At 43.8% G+C, this 17,563-nt stretch overlaps 1 protein-coding gene across 1 annotated transcript; it reads left to right on the top strand.

The window, feature by feature from the left end:
• Positions 1-5,220: 5,220 nt before the first annotated feature.
• nrarpa (NOTCH regulated ankyrin repeat protein a) lies at positions 5,221-9,751 on the top strand. Its single transcript, XM_071540790.1, has 2 exons — positions 5,221-5,364; positions 5,564-9,751. Exon 2 carries the CDS (start codon positions 6,086-6,088, stop codon positions 6,422-6,424), a length of 339 nt encoding a protein of 112 aa, XP_071396891.1. The 5' UTR covers positions 5,221-5,364; positions 5,564-6,085; the 3' UTR covers positions 6,425-9,751.
• The last annotated feature ends 7,812 nt before the right edge of the window (positions 9,752-17,563 follow it).

Consider the following 17,563-nt stretch of genomic DNA (forward strand, 5'->3'; position numbering starts at 1 on the left):
ATATCATGCATGTTTCATTAGGGAAATAAACACATTTTTGAAATATCTCAGGTTGAACGTGTCGGTGAGAAAAGGTTAATGATAAACTGGTTGGATGACAAGTTCGCATGGGGAGCGAGACTTCCTCTCGACTGCGGGATCTGACGTGATCCTAATGAGATCCTTTAACCGCAAAATAAATCATGTCAGCTCTCATCTCTGAATTAAACAGCGCATTTTTTTTTTTTACATACTTTTAATAATAAAAGTTGCTCCCAATATATAATAACCCATGTCTTCCTAAATATACGCCAAATACATCCTGGAATAGAAAATCTTGGCACGTCGCCATGCGCTTTTTCTTTAAAAGTAGACTAAAACTGTTATAACATTTAGTAACTCTGGAGTATTTTTATTGCTATGAATGAAGTCGACACTCTAGCTCCCAAATAAGCCTCTCTGTCTGTCTTGTTCCGTCCTTGTCCGGGTGGTCGCAGCCCCAGCCTCTCTGCAGAGCGCGAGCTTTCTGCTGCACCATGTTATTTGATCCTTGCTCTTTCTTTGCTGGGAAGAAAAGCTCGCCTCTTTCCCACGCTCTGAGGACACGTGGTGCCCGTAATGAATTGGATTCAGAAGGCCCTCCCTTATATTGAAACGTCACCCCTCTCTCTCTCACTCACTCGCTCTCTCTCTCTCTCTCTCTCTCTCTCACACACACATACACACACACATACACGCACGCACGTAGTCCAATTTAACGTGCTGTATTGACATGAACGTAAAGAACAATATTGCCAAAGCATCAAGATAAAAGATCAACATTTTTACATGAACACCCCCCCTTGTGTGTGTGTGTGTGTGTGTGGAAGATCTGGGTTCCACCATCACAGTATCAGTAGCCTATATGGAAGTTATTGCTCTCTCTCTCTCTCTCTCTCTCTCTCTCTCTCTCTCTCTCTCTCTCTCTCGTTCAGCGACACACACACACACGCAACGCAACGCAACGCACAGCATCCCGGGAGGAGCTCCTCCCGTCTTGTCTGGCCCCAGAAGCCCCGAGCCTCGGCGCCAAAACTCGGCGCACTGCATCCAGCCGACGCGGTCCGTCCGGCGCTCCGTTTACAGAGCGGCAACACAACTCTGCACGCATGGCTCCGGGTTCTTTCTCTGTCGCTGAAAAAAAAAAAAAGTCTTGTTTATCAACACACAGCAATAGAACAGAGATATGGCCACATAAATAGAACCAGAATAGACTCTATTATCTTTGTGTGTGTGTGTTACTAGTTTCCATTTAGGAGTTTGAGGAGAACTCAGTGGCCTGTGCACCGCCTCCCTGCCCAGGGAAACCTTCAGGACAGCTTCAGTGAACCTGTCTGCCCTGGCACAAGCACCATTAAAGTTATCCAGAATAGAGAATTGTATGTTTTCACTCTGATTGGCGTGCAGCTTTACACATGAGGCTGGGATTAAGTGGAATGCGTGTTGGCCATTATACACACAATGTGTTATATTAATCCTATGCTTTTCGAGAGAATTTCAAAACAATCTGCCTCGATTACAACAAGTTATGGTGCACATACACACACACACACACCACCACTCTCAACAACTGCAGCTATCTGGTTTCGTCTGCTGCTTCCCAGACACACATTACCAAGAAAGAGTCAGGAGCAAAAGGGGGGCAGAGTGAGAGGAGAGCAAATGCCACAGAGTTTGGGGGAGAAAAACCCATCCAATCGGAGAAGCTTTGGCTCCTGCGGTCTGTGCAAATGTTTTCCAAGTGTCCAGACGCACTGTAGCCAAAGCTCTGATAGCGGACAGATGTTCCTGCTTTTCTAGAAGATGTTCAGCACCGTTCAGGGAGCCCTTAAGAAAAATAACTGTAGTGAATTCTGGAAACTGTACAAGTATCATAGCAAATCTATAAGCCCCTGAAAAATACAATAAAGTTTCTCGTCATTGAGAGAGAGACACACGGAGAGACAGAGAGAGTGAGTAAGTCAACCAAATACTATGTAAAATAATAAAGTAATTGTTATAATGCCAATGTGCAGTAAGGTTTTTGAACTCCACAATGGGCCGACGCATGTGGGTGCCATGTCATAAGAGAGGAACTGGGCCTACACACATCAGGGACAATGTTACTGTGGCTTATGTAAAAATGCCTGAGTTAGATATTCACCGCATTTCTATGAATGAGTCAGCGCCGCAGCCCTTTGTTTTGGAGCATTCAGATGCAAGATCTCATGCAGCTGTGCTCGCTGCGGAGGAACAAACAAAACCTAGGCAGCGCGCACAAAAAACACACAGTCACCTGCAGACGTGCTTCAATACAATCGGAAACAGATGAACGACAAAAGTCTCAGCCAGAAACTATTTGGCCTAAATTGTCGTCCATTAAAAAATTCATTGAGTCACTGCCTGAATGTTATAGTGATTTTTTTTTTGTCAGGGATCAAAATAATTCATATACACAAGGCTGTGATCTATATCGTCAAGCAAGTTAATGTTTTTTTCTGCGGTTAGATGAAGTAGGTTGTGACCTTTATCAGACGTGAGGTCCCTTTTGCTGTTTCTCTCTCTCTCACACACACACACACACACACACAGGCTGGCGAGGCCACATGCGTGCGCCAAATGTACAGTTCAGAGTGTGGGAAAAAGAGGACAGTGTGAACGCCGCCTAACCATGAAAGAGAGAGAGCGGTTTACAAGCTTTACACATCGGCCTCCAGATGAGACGAGCAGCCGGCTGCCAAACGGAGCAAACGGCTCGGTGGAGGCTGAGATACCTGGTGTGGTTTCACCACCGAGGACCGAGTCAGCGATACGCGAGAGCTCTCAGGGTGCTGTCTGTCTGTCTCTCTGTCTCCCTGTCTTTCTGTCTCTCTGTCTGTCTACTGTCTCTGTCTCTCTCTCTCTCTCTCTCTCGCTCTCTCTCTCTCTCTCTCTCTCTCTCTCACTCTCACTGTCTAGCTGTGTCTCTCTGTGTGTCTCTCTTTCTGTGTGTCTCTCCCTCTGTGTCTCTATATGTCTCTCTTTCTCTGTCTCTCTGTGTCTCTCTCTCTGTCTTTCTCTGGCTCTCTGTCTCTCTATCTCTCTTTCTCTCTGTCTCACGCTCTTTCTGTCTCTCTCTGTGTCTTTCTGTCTTTCTGTCTCTCTCTGTCTCTCTCTCTCTATCTCTCTGTCTCTCTCTGTCTGTGTCTGTCTGTCTTTCTGTCTCTCTCTTTCTCCCTGTCTGTCTCTCTCTCTGTCTGTCTTTCTCTCTTTCTCCCTGTCTGTCTCTCTCTCTTTCTGTCTCTCTGTCTGTGACTGTGACTGTCTTCCTGTCTCTCTCTGTCTGTCTTTCTGTCTCTCTCTCTTTCTCCCTGTCTGTCTCTCTCTCTGTCTCTCTGTCTGTCTGTCTCTCTTTCTGTCTCTCTCTGTGTGTCTCTCTCTCTCTCTCTCTCTCTCTCTCTCTCTGTCTATCTGTCTGTCTCTCTTTCTGTCTCTCTCTGTGTGTCTGTCTGTCTCTCTCTCTCTCTCTCTCTCTCTCTCTCTCTCTCACTCACACACACACACACACACACACACACACAGACGCCCAGTTCCCACGGTGGCGGGGGCAGCTGAGCGGCGTGTCAATCTGCGCACAGCGTCACCTCTTTTCACTTGCAAAAAGGAAGTAGCGCAGGGCTTTTGTTATTTGAAGTCCCACAGTCTAGTCATTTAAAACAACTGGAATATATCCGCAGTTTATGATTTAAACAGCCACCTATCAACTGGAGAGGTGTTTCTACTGAGCGGTAGAGCTGGAGACCCCCGTCCCCATTTGGGACTTTATTTTACTGTCGTTAAATCTGCCATTTGGTTTTCAGGGCAACATTGTCTCAATAGATCACCCTGCATACCATCTCCAAGTCTTAGGCTTAGATTTTTATTTGATGAATGTCATAGCACTTTTTCTGTTTAAATGATGGTCAGTTTTAAAAGGTAGCGAGTGATGTCCTTGGTTGACAAAATGGTAACACTTTGACTGACTGGATCCCTTATATTCTAGAGATGTTGAATGATGAACTTCAGGTAATCATTTGTCTCTGAAAGGGATGTAGTAGAGCGGCCTAATAGGTCTAGCATGTTGGAAACAAAAAAATAGGATGCAACAGTGCGAACTTGACATATTCTCAAAAAAAATGCATATAGGCTATTTACTATTTCAATATACATTTGTTTTGAACACATAAGACAGATATTATTTAAGCCTAAATTAATTGAGATGTCCTTTGGTAGTCAGTGCTGCTGCTCCGCTGTCATTCATCTCAGTGTCACACAGGGAAAGTTGGGTCACATAGCCTAGTGCAGTTTCAACAGCACATAGCTGTGAACCACACCCTCTCCTGGCTAGTATGTCATTTTCAGCACCCTTTCATCCCCGTATTAACATGAAAGAGGACTGTTAATGAATTTGGTGACCTTTCACTCGAAAACATATCCAATAAGACATTAATAAGACATTTCGTCTAATATTGAGTCAAGTGTAGTATTGACATTTTTTTTCCTTATTACAAGTGAATACTGCTTGTGAATGGGGTGAGACTATCTCACTTGTTTGCAATGCACTTTCACTTGTGAGAATTTTCTTTATATAAGTAATATCTTGAAATAAGGCAGATTACTCCAGTAGTTTAAATATAATGTCACCTGAAGAAAATCCTTCAAGCAATTTGATTTCCATTGCAAATTAGTGAACCGCAATGCCAGATTTTTTTTTCACTTGTTTTAAGGAAAAATATTTTTTATACTAAATACTAGACATAGACTTTTGCCTATGGCTATTTTGAAGTAATCGCTTTGCATTAGTAGTAAATTCTCACTGCCATCCCTGCCAATGAAACTTGTGAAAAGAAATCTGAGTCTGATTGATTTTGTTGATTTGAAGTGTCCCTGCTGATAATCCAGTGGATGATCCTCTACAGCTCTACACCCGCTTCCTCAGCAGTTTATGGCTCTGGCAACACCACGCTGCTGGCTTCAGTCGGTGCTTCCTGGGGTACAGGAGATCGGATATAGAGCTCACTATAATATTGCTGCGGGCGGCTTGTTTAATATTTCTGCAGCAACATTTGGCTCCCCCTTGGAAGACCACGCCTCCTCCCTGCAGTTTCACAGGGCCGTGATCCCTCCCCCAAACCGAGCCGGCAGCCTATAACCTCTCCGGGTTTCCGCCCATTCCTCCACAGTTGATTCTTTGGAGAGGTATTGTCATGCAAATAAAGGACGCGTAAAATATTTCCCCGGAGCGCAGTGCAGGGCAGAGACTCACAAGGACCGCTCGGAGGACACAGACCAGGCCACACGGTGGATTTCTATCCTTTTCGTCGCTACCGACCCGTCCATCTGTCACTGGTAAGTAACAAATCTGCAACGGATTACTTTTCCAGACATTGTAATGGCAAAAGTCAAACAGTGTAGCCGTGCGTAAAGAGCTCTTTTCTCTTGTGTGAGTCCTCGGATGTGGCGGAATGTAGGGTCTCTCTCTCTCTCGCGGTCTGTTGGTGAGGAATCGGGCTTCATGTGGACCTTTCTGTCTTTTTGTCTTTCTCAGACACCCTGGCCACATGAGCAGCGACATTTCCAGGGACGTGTAGCCAGGAATCAGGTCGGACCATTCAAGGAAAACCTGTGGGGATCCAGCAACAAGGCTATCCCGTGGAGATAGTGGTCGTACTTCCAATTTCCCCAAGTGAAGTCGGAGGTGTCTCTCTTCTCCATCCCCTGCTATAGGCTACCTGCTGCTGCTAAGGAGAGGGTCCGAGGGGAAACTACACACCTACAGACCCCTGGATCGCTTGAAAGCACCGATTTATCTTTTAGGGATTTTAGGATCTCTCAATTATTGACATTTTTGCACACCAAGTGTGTTATTTCGTCTCTTGTCCTTTTTGGGATATATACACAGTGATCTTATCTGTTTAGTGCTTCTAAGTGCCTTAATAACTGGTTATAATCCAGTGTAACTGTGGCATTGTTACCAGACCAGAGACACTCAACAGGGAGAAGACGATTATTATCAGCTTTAGAGCCCAGGCAGGATTACTGTTTCGCCACCCTCCAGCGAGCTGCAGCCATGAGCCAGGCGGATGTGTCGACTTGCTCCGCGCCGCAGAGGGTTTTCCAGGAGGCGGTGAAGAAAGGCAACACCAAGGAGCTGCACTCTTTGCTGCAAAACATGACAAACTGCGAGTTCAACGTCAACTCCTTCGGGCCGGAGGGACAGACGGCGCTGCACCAGTCGGTCATTGACGGGAACCTGGAGCTGGTAAAACTGCTGGTGAAGTTTGGTGCAGATATTCGGCTGGCCAACAGGGAAGGGTGGAGCGCTTTACACATCGCCGCCTTCGGGGGCCACCAAGACATTGTGTTATACCTCATCACCAAGGCCAAGTACTCCTCTGGCGCCCGGTGATCTGTCTCTGCTGTCAGGTAAAAAAACAAAAAAAACAAAAAAAACAAAACAAGAACAAGAACAACAACAACAAAAAGACAAAATAAATAAAAAATAACAACACACGGGAAAGCCAGGCTCTTGTAAAAGAAAAGAAAAAACAACTGCCATTTATCTACATAGTTGTGCCAAATTATACCATAAAGAGAATAAAAAGTAGGCCTATACACAATAAACTTCCCACTCATTCAAAACCAAACGGGGCCCTCTTTTGCCTCCCGAGTGAAACACCACATGGTTTTATACACAGAGCGCATCGGCTTCAACACGAATCTTTAACAAAAGAAACGCCATTTTGGTGAGTTTGTTGGTACTAAAGCTTTCCTCTTGAATGTGTATACTAGATTGTGTCGTCCAGTATAATAGAAGCCAATCGTTGTGTATTATGTGTGTGTTTGGACTCCTGAGTGCAGATGGCCCAGTTTCTATAGACTACATGGCCTCCCATCCTCAGTACAGTTGAATAGTTTCTTTACGGGAGCTCAGATTTGACCTGTCGCTCCTCATTGTTCACTTTGTCCCTTTTTAAGTTATTTTATATAAAATACGGCACTTGATGCTATGGCTGCATGCTGGAATATCTGAAAGGGAAGACACATGAACAAGAGAAGAAGGGTTGCCCTCTGTTGGCTACTAGAGGTCTGTTTTCTTTTATAAATTCATTGATTTGATTTTTTTTTTTTTTTTTTTACTCAAAGAGCGGCATTATATCCAACTCGCTTTTCAGATGTGTAATCATTATGTAACAACGATTGACTTCAACGATGTTGTGAAGTACTGTACACAATAGCTTTACTTTGTTTCTGTTTTTAAAAGAGAAAGACAGTAGCTGAATACGCTCTGCCTATACCGCAAGCAGACCTTGCCATGCTGGCGTCCAACTTTTCAGGCCAGTGCGACCACTTTGCCAATGGTCATTGTGTTACTAAAACCGCTGCTTTCGCTTTGTATCAAAAAAAAAAGTCGCATTTGGAATTCACTTTATAATCTCCTTTCAGTATTTTATTAACATCCTAGTCATCACTGTGAAAGCAGGCTGGGTTTTTTATTTATGAAGGTACATTGAGAAGATGCATTTTTTTTAATATGTTGTGGTTCTTCTTAAAAAAAAAATCTATAAGTTTAAGAATATCTAGGGTGACTCAAGCTGCTTCAGACTCGTAGTATAAACTGTCCCGCGTGGAGGTAGACCTGCCACTCCCCCCACCATCCCAAAAACCCCTCAGTTAGCCTGTTGACCCACAAGAGGACTTTTCTCCCCCTCCCAAGGACTATGTTTGGTTGCCTTTTGCCAACTACCTCGACTATAAAGTATTCTCAAGTTATTCAACTCTCTCACCACTCTGCCAAGTTGTTTGGAGTCTGAAGAGATCCACGCTCTGTCTGTGATCATCAGCATGCCAGTATGTTTTTTGCTATGTAGCCTAACAGATGGACTTCATACAGAAGATGCCTACATCCATGCAATGTATTCATCACACCCACTCCTGAATCCTGAATCCTCAGTCGGGACAGTTTATTTTACACTACAACCAAACCAATTCTGACAAGCAAAGCATCATTTTGCCTTTCTGCAAGGTAGCCTGTGGTTCACACGCACGCACGCACACACACACACACACACACACACACACACACACACACACACACACACACACACACACACACGCACGCTGCAACTGTTGCATGTTTTCCCTATAATTCTCTACTTTGCTCTCTGTCTACATCAGTCGTATGCCTATATGGTCGTTTTGTTTTAAAGTTTCTATTTTCAGTCATACAAAATGGAATTTTATCGCATGACTTATAAATGCAGGGAGTTTTATTGCACAAAATGCGGAGCCTTGTGCGCCCCCAGTGTTTCTACGGGGTAACTGCAGGAGCCAAGGCTTTGGAATAGTTACTACTACTGAGCAGGACCCTATTACTGTTGGATGATGAAGACTTAATAACAACACATGACTATTGCAGGATATCACAGAGAAAAAAAAAAAGAAAAAAGAATTCGGTTTCAAAAACTTGCCTGCTGCATTTTGAAAGTCATGGCACCCTAACATTTGTATCAATGCTGCTTGTATGTTTCTTTTGTTTTTGTTGATGTTATTTTTTTAAAGCCTACTGCTCAATGGCCAACAGTTAGAGATAGAAGCTTCACAGCATCACTGGGTCATTTCATGAGAAGCTGTTGGTGTGTATGTATGTGTGTGTGTGTGTGTGCGCGCATCTGGTGTCTGGTGAGTCTAAGACAGGGATGGGAAAGTGAGTTTTTGAAATTGAAGTGTGTGTACGTTTGTATATATGTGTGTGTGTGTGTGTGTGTGTGTGTGTGTGTGTGTGTGTGATTGTTTGCTTCTTATGAGGTCCCATGTTGCTGTGTGTATCAGTCATAGAGACCAGTGACTGAGAACTTCCCACTTTAAACCTGGAACAACCACAAGTAACTAAAGCGATAGATCCACTACATCAAGGTATAGATTGGTATCAAGCAACAAATGAAATATGCATCGCTTGTCTTAAACTTGATGTTTTTTTGTTTTTTTGTTTTTTTTGTTTGAATATTGCACTGATGACTGTCGTTGAAAAGTTGGCTTTTATATGTCAACATTTTAATTTTTTTCTGAATAGAAAAAAACAAACACAACAAAATACTATTGTATAAAGATATGCTCCAGGTGATAATGTCCTAATGTGTGTGTTACTTTGTGGAAAAACGTGATGTTTTTTAACAAAGATGCGTGTATCTCTGTGATTGGGTGTATGTATATATACATATGGATATATATATCAACGCTGATGATGATGATGATATCTTGGGGCACTTTCTTTTCTGAAGTGCTGTCTTCCTGTTTATTGAAAGGGGAATAATACATTTGATGGTAAGATCATTGTAACATGATTAAAAATTGCACGGTTGTGTGGTAGTTCGGCTCACCAGGGTCATAACATTTATGACGTAAGGAGCCGGCCGCCGGATTGGTGTACATGAGTGAGATGATTTTTGAAAAAAAAAAAGTGCTGACTTCTTTGGACCAAGTTGTGTTTCTGGTCTTGCTTCATTTCAAGCAAGAGGAAACAGTTGATTTTCATGAGTGATGCAGATGTTCCATCATGTTTGATTTTTTGGGTTTCCTTTTTTTTTTTTGTTTTTGTTTGTATTCTTTTGTTTTTATTTTTGAACGTTTGTAACACTGTGATGATGACGTGCGATGTGGAGATGAGTGCTGTATTATTTTTGTACGTTTGTGTACAAGCCAGTAAAGAAATCATTAAACTCGAATTCTCTGTGTATGCATATGTTTCTTCCTCATCTCCCAAGCAAGCTTAGTTCCTCTGGAGTGAACCCCCCCACCCCACCCCGCCTCCCTTATTTTCCATAGAAAAGGATGGTTAGGGAAACACACCCCCCCTCTCTCCTTTCCCTCCCTCCCTCTCTCTGTCTTCCAAGCCGGGCCCAACCCAGATCCCCATTCTCTCCTTTTGTCATTCATCTGGCCTCATCCTTTCACTGCCGGGATAAAAGAGCCCAGTGCATTGTGGGTAGGCTCAGTTTAAAGAAGGGTCCCCTCCCCTGTGTGTGTTGTGGGAGAGCTGGTTTTATGTTACCCTCACACACTCAAAACTCTCTAACACACACTCTTTTTTTTTTTCTTGTGTTCTCTTTCTGATGATTAAGGCTCTACAGTTTATCTCTCTGTTAACACCATGCTATACCTCCTGTATGTTTCTCTCCCTCTTCTCTTTGCACATACTAGAAGTCTATCTATCCTCTGTTTCTCTAATTCTCTTTTCCATCCTCTAAACTGCATTACACCACTTCCAAAACAGACAATTATGTTTGAAAGTTTGTTTAAGGTGATGCATTGTAGGAAATGAAACACAGTGAAATCATCAATGCATTGACTGACAACAATTATGTCATTTTCTTGTAAAGCTGTAAACACAAATAGTCATTATCTGGGCTGCAGATTTTTGACAAAGTTCTTGTTGCTTGTCAGTGTTTCTCTCTTTACTGTAGTACTTGTGTCACCGATGAACCAGTGCAGGTCACAAGAAACCGGTGGATTACATTTTGGCCATTCACATTGCTCCTGAGCCTCAGATCCTGTTGGTTTAAAATTTACTCTTTGATCGAGTCAAGTGTTCTTCATTACATGGAAATGCTGAGTTGCAGCTGATATTGTATAGCTGTGGGAAAAGAGACTTGACAATATGTCTTTCTGCACGTCAGACCTGTTAATGTTGCAACAGTTAACCGCTAACATCTGAGTCAGGAGGGTTGCAAAGGGGATGGAAAAGGTGAAACGGTGAGCATATCGTGGTTGGGGAGCAAGTGTTTTCATTTCATTACAAGCTGGAATTTCATTTGAGTTAAAAGACAAAAAACTTCCTGGTGTAGCATCTTATATCTTGTGTTCATGCTAATATTAGAGCAGCTGTTAAACTTGCTTTCTGAGCTGAAACTGAACCATCCATGACCTTGTAAAGCACAAATTGCCTGTACTGACCATGATCAACTGCAATGATGTGATGCATTTCTTTGTTGTATCTCTTCCACACTAAGTTTGTTCCTCTAAACACCAGCTCCTCTGTGTTTTGATACCGTGGCAGGCCCAGGGAGCTATCTGGCTTGCTGCTCGCTTGTCCTTTCCTTCCTCCCTTCTCCCTCCCTCCCTCCCTCCCTCCCTCCCTCCCAGTCTCTCACTTCTGCAGGATGTTTTTGTTGAGCTGGGTTCCCATTGTTCGCAGACTGAGTTGGCTGGCCTCCCAGGGTTGCTGCTGGCCGCTAGGCCCCCTAATAGGTTCTTCATGTGCCTTAGCTCGCCTTGCTTGTCTTGGTCTGGGCTGCGTATAGAATAGCCAGACAACACAAGACATTTGGAAATGATTTTTCACAGGGAGATAGTGGGAGAAAAAGAGATGGAGAATTGATTATAAAATTGTATAAAGTCCAGAAAACTAGAGAGGGAATAATTCAGAGCCAGAGTCACTTCATACAGAAAGTCCATACTGACAAAGACAACAGGATACAGTCCTAAAGAAGAGTGCAAGACATACAATATATGGTAGACCATACTTAACACTCTAGACATTCAACGTTCACTATGTGAGGAGTGGTGGAAATGGTAAAGAAATAGTGGACAAGGTGACTGTCATTGTATACCTGTTGTAATGAGCTGGCAGACGCTGTTGCAGCAGTCAATATTCCTTGATATGTGAAGATGAACTACTACTAGGTGCTGTAGCCAACTAGCCAAGTTGGCCTAGTATTTTAAGACCGTTCTGTATTATGTAACAGGAGCAAGCAAGCTGTGCCTTACCTTAAATATTAGAAAAAGACAGCTTGTGATGTTCTGATGCTACACAGTTAATACGAGTTGATTTCACACATCTGTCAATAGTTAAAAATGATTAAATTGGTTAAATTGATTTTGTGTGTGTGCACGTGTGTGTATTATGAATGTCACAGATAGACTGAGTAAGAAATGTGTGTGAAATATTGTTGATGGTTTGTTGCTAGGGTTCCTGTCATAGCAGCTAAAATGAAATGCATCTGTATGATTATCAGCTCCATTCAAACGATTTTGTTCAGTTGCTCGTAAAATATTCACACCCATGCTTACATCCCTTATTTGTAGAGTTACACACGGTCTGTTATCACACAAGAACAACTGAAGGTGTTATGAAATAGAGTGTAATATGTGGTTCAGTTGGTGGAGAGCTGGCCTTGCAACACTATAAGTTCTTGTTCCAGTTACTGTGAGCAATCACGTGGCCTTTAGTTGTGAGGTCCTGGGCATGATTTCCTCAAAGTATTTTAGCATTACTGCAATATCATTATTGTCTGATTGAGTTATGATGTGATTAAGATAATCCTGGTGCTAACATGGTTTTGAAAAGACAGCTGCTGGTTTTCATTTTTAACAAGATCAGTTTGATATTTGGGATGAGTGCATTCATGGGGAACTTTTGGGTTTCACAGCAGCAAACTGTGGAGTGATGACAGCAGCATGAAGAGGAAGAGTACAGTGTTTCTTACACTATCAGTTAGACCACAAAAAGGGTTGAGACCTTGTTTCTCAACCCTAAATAAGCTGTGGTCCCAGGGTGGGGCTGAAATTGCTAAATTTGGATCCTGGGTTGAGAAAGTTAAACAAACTGACTTACAGTAACTTTTTTTTCTTTCTCTGAACACAATGCAAAGTACTTATAGAATTATAACAATAGGATACTTTATTGATCCCCGTGGGAAAATTGTCGATTCAGTGTCTTACTTGATTTACCAACATCTCCCTACTCACTGAAATGTATTAAAATCTATCTTTTGAAATGTAATTAATTGATAAACTATAGACGGCAGCACTGGAATGCACCCATTCCTCACACCTGTACACCCGGAGCCTCATTCATGAAAATGTTCTTAGAGCCCAGCCTTGACTCTATTATATGATGATATCAAAGAATAAGCTTTCGATATATCATACAATATATACCAACCAGATTTTGGTATTTCGTTTTTTCTTTTTTTTACAAATCACAACTTTGGCTTGGATTCAGCTGTAAGCACACAAATGGTGTGTAAGAATCTTTTTATAAATGAGACCACTGATCTCCATCCCACATGCCATATGTAAGGTCCTATAATTAAACATGCCCCCACTTAATTTGCTGTCCCAGCCTCCTCTCTACTTTGCTCTCTGTATTTCCCACTCTCTATGGTATTCATGTCTACCAAGTGCTGTTTGTGGGCCAGCCGCCCAGGACAGCTCATCCCCCTGTCCCAGAGGGCTGACCACATTAAGAATCATCAATTCCTAAGTAAAGCTTGTGCATTTCTTAACTTATCAATACATCTTTCAATGCATTCATTTTTTTGAAATCCATGTTGACTGTGTTTACCAGTCTTGTACGTTTAAGTAATAGTAACCGTCTATTATTTACTTTCTGGTTGCAGTCATTTCACAGGATGGCGCACTGGTTCATGTAAAACGCAACAGCAACACATGTGGAGGGCCTGCTGAGTTAAGTCAGTGATCCACAATACAAAACAGTGAAATGTAAAGCATCAAGTCAGTGATGCTGGCGGATGGCAGTGAGCTTTAAATCCTGCTGATACTGCAGTTTCTCCCCCTCTCTCCCAGAAAACAAAAACATGTCTGTCGCTAAACACAACCAGTGCACACCCCCTCCCCAAAGTCTGCTTACCAGTAAGAAGCGGAGTAAAAGAAAGAAAGTGAGAGAGAGAGAGAGAGAGAGGGAGAGAGAGAGCAGAGGGGCAGAGGGAGAGAGAGACAGGTGGCCGGGCCGGTCTTTTCCTTGCCCTCCGCTCCTTTTTGAACTTTTCTTTCATTCTTCCAGTTCATTCTGTGTTTTTTCCATAGCACTAGTGACAAGGCGCTCCATTCACTGCCTCATTCTTCCACCCCTCCCTCCTCTCTCTCCCCCCCCCACCCCAGCCCCATCCCCTCCCTCCCCCCTCCTTTGTCTAGCTTGTGGGGGCCTGCTTTAGCTGCTATTCAGCAGCCAGACGGACCGCCATTGACTGGACCCCCCCTCACAGCACCCTCACACACACACATATGCACAGAGCAACCTGGCCATTCCCCACCCTGCGCCCTGTATTAGGCAGCTGCTATGCTAATAGGGAGGAAGGGATGGATGGATGGAGGGAGGGAGGGAGGGATGAGGAGGAGAGACAGAGCAGCCAGCCTATAGTAAAGGGACAGAGGGAGGGAGGGAGAGCAGAGAGGGTGACCCCACTCCTCCATCTCCATAGCCATGCCAGAGCAGCAGCAGACCTCCTGTTACACAAAGGGAGTCCCCCATCCCTCCTCCTCCCTCTCTCCCTCCTCCCTCCACCCCTCTGTTCCCCTCTTTCTCATTCAAATCCATTTTATACCCCAGTGGTAAAGGGAGCTGTAAGTGCAGTATGTAAAGTAACCTTACTCCTGCCCTGCAGGCACAACCATTCAGACTCAATACACAGAGAACAGCCTGTGTGTGTGTGTGTGTGTGTGTGTGTGTGCACGTGTGTGTGACCATTCCCCTGCTTTGTTTAGGACTGCAGCCCATACCTCCACACACACACAACTGACACCTGTCCTTGAGTCTTGTTGCATCTCTCTTCATAGTCAACAGTACAAGAGATATGCGTGTGTGCGTGCGTTCACACGCACACACACACACACACACACACACACACACACCAGGCATAGGTTTTATAAATGTAATTTATATTGAAATATATTTGACTGCGGCTCTGTTACCCTTCAAGTCATCACACTGCAAATATTACAGAGAGGAGAAAGTAATAGATATTAATGCCTGCTTATTAATCACACTATTTCAGGGAATTTGATGATATTAATTCATATTTTGTCTCTTTCGCTTCATCTCTTTGGCTGTCCCGCTTCAAAACCAGTCAGGTTTATGATGCTACGTCTGGTGTTAATAGTTTGAAAATATAATACTCTTTGTTTGTCTGACAGATTGTAATGCTATGCACTGCGCTTACGGCTGTGTTGGCATGTTTGCATCCGTAGCTTATTGTGGATAGTATGTGTATACATCTCTTTTGGTGTGTGTGTGTTTGGTGTGTTTTGGGGGAGGGGGGTGTCGGTGGAGAACGGGTGCTGGCAGGAAGGCAGCTCTCTCTCCCTCTCTCTCTCCCTCCTGTTCTGTTATTTACCCCTGTGCAGTGTGACCCTGTGCCCCACTGGGGAGGGACGTCCCATATGACATCTGCCTGTTTGCAGGGGGAGGGAGGGATGGAAGGATAGAGGGATGCAGAGAGAGAGGGGGGTGGGGGGGTGGAGGGAGTGCCCATATGGAGCATCAACCCCCCAGACCTAGCCCTCCCCCGTCCCTGATCCCACCCCCCCCACCTCCCCAAACTCCACCACCACATCTCCTGCTGCCTACACCCTTTGTCCTGCCTTTGTGTGTATGTGTGTGTGTGTCATGCCATGCCATTCCAACACACAGACCTGCTGCAGGCGGGGGGGAAGTGTGTTTTTGAGGGATGGGTGTGTTTGTATTTGTAAATGAGAGAGAGAGAGAGAGAGAGAGAGGAAAGAGAAAAGAACGTCTGGTCTGAGATGCATCTATGCAACAGGCTGCAGTTTTGTGACAGACACCACAAGCCCCCCACCACCCCCCCAACCCCCTTGTCCCTTCCACTCTACTCCCCTCTTCTCCTTCCACACCCCATAAAGGGGAATACAACAACAGCACGGCGTGTGCTTGAGCATCCCCACTACTATCTAATACTACACTTACTGCCACACACACACACACACACACACACACACACACACACACACACACACACACAAACACACACATGTTCAAGGGTCTGATGGGGCCACTGTGTCCTGACCTAGCCCAGCTGGACTCCCTGGATTCTGAGATGTGTGTGTGTGTGTTTTGTTAAGAGGGAGAGATGAACCCAAGGGCACGACTAACTCTCATATTCACAACTATGATCCTCTTTTTTCCTGTTGCAATCTGGTAAATCTTAGCACAGACTGCATGCAGGACAGATGTGATGTTCTGTTCTGTCTGTGGTTGTTCTGTCTATCAACAAAAACCCTGTTAAACCAGAGTTATCTCCAGGGCGTCCAGGAGGCTCAGTTGGCTAAGACACACACTGTAAACACGCCAATCCTGTCCTGTCTCTCTCTACTGTGACCTGTCCAATAATGCTATTGAATGCTACCTCCAAGTCATCAGTCAATCAGTCTATGCATCTATGTATGTATGTTATATTGTTGTATGTATGTTGTATTGTTGCTTTTTGCCAGCAGAACAGTGCAGTAGATGTGTCATCAAATTAGTAAATCAATTATTCAATCAATTATTAATCAACCAGTTTACATGCATATATGTATTTTGTATACTCAGACATCTATCTATCTATCTATCTATCTATCTATCTATCTATCTATCTATCTATCTATCTATCTATCTATCTATCTATCTATCTATCTATCTACATCCCTCCTTACCTATCCATCCATATATACATTTGTAATTTGAATGAATGGATCAACCTACCCATCCATCTATACCTAAGTCCCACTGCCCTTATGTGTTGCATGATAGGGTGCACCAATTACCCTATATGGATTATCCCCCGACACAATGATTCAGTGTGCTGGACGCACAATGAGCAGGCTGGATCTAGGCTAACGAGCTTGGTTGAGTTTAAATAGCCCAGTGTAACACTGACAAAAACTGTCGGTGATACTGTGCTCTGTGACAGCACTTTCACTGTCAAGGCCTGCCGTGCCTTTGTCTTGCAGGGTGTTTACGGTAATACTTCTTGTTACAGGATTTAAAATGAATTAGGTTGTTAATACACATTGTTCCACAGCTGTTACATCAACGCACCATTTTTCAGTTTCAGTGAAAAAGGAGGAGCGTAAATAAATTCTATCCATATTGATTTTGAGATTCCCGCTGCAGAGTTGAAGATGGGTCAAGCGTCAATAAAATGTCAAGATGATCCCCTACTGTTTGTCTATCATGTTAACACCAGATGCTAGTTAAGAGTTATGACTCTGTCTGTTAATCTGTCTTTGTAAGTTTGCATCGTGTTCATCCTGTTACAGCCTGTATCTGACAGGTGTGAAAGAAGATAAACAATTGTGGCTAGCAAGAATCTGCAGCCTTGCCTTTATAGGCTACTTGTTTCAGAGCAACATTTATCGCCGGATCACGCGGGAACGTACAACGTGGCAAGTCTGGACGCACACAAGAATCAGATTTTGCTTTTGGATCTTCAGTGCCACATATGGAAATGGTCAGGCTCGCATTGTGATTAGAACTCTACATGGTTTGGGCGCAATCCAGCCACAATGTGCAAACAAGCGATGTAAAGGGATGGAGAGGGAAAGCAGGAAAAACCAATGCCGACACAGGAGAAACGTAGCAACCACATTCAGGCCAAGTGAGGATATACAGCGATGTGATCTCCTGAAACACAACCTTTAGAATCAGATCTCAAAAATCACCTTGAGACAGCAGCTTGTGTTCTTACCACATCATCCCCAACCTCAGTCTGCCGAGCCTGTTGGCTTTAGTTGGCGATAAATCACCCCA

The sequence above is a fragment of the Centroberyx affinis genome, unplaced genomic scaffold (assembly GCF_046629955.1).
Source record: "Centroberyx affinis isolate AG114_WGS23_722 - 3 ecotype Tasmania unplaced genomic scaffold, CSIRO-AGI_Caff_v1 ptg003720l_1, whole genome shotgun sequence".
NCBI lineage: Eukaryota > Metazoa > Chordata > Actinopteri > Beryciformes > Berycidae > Centroberyx > Centroberyx affinis.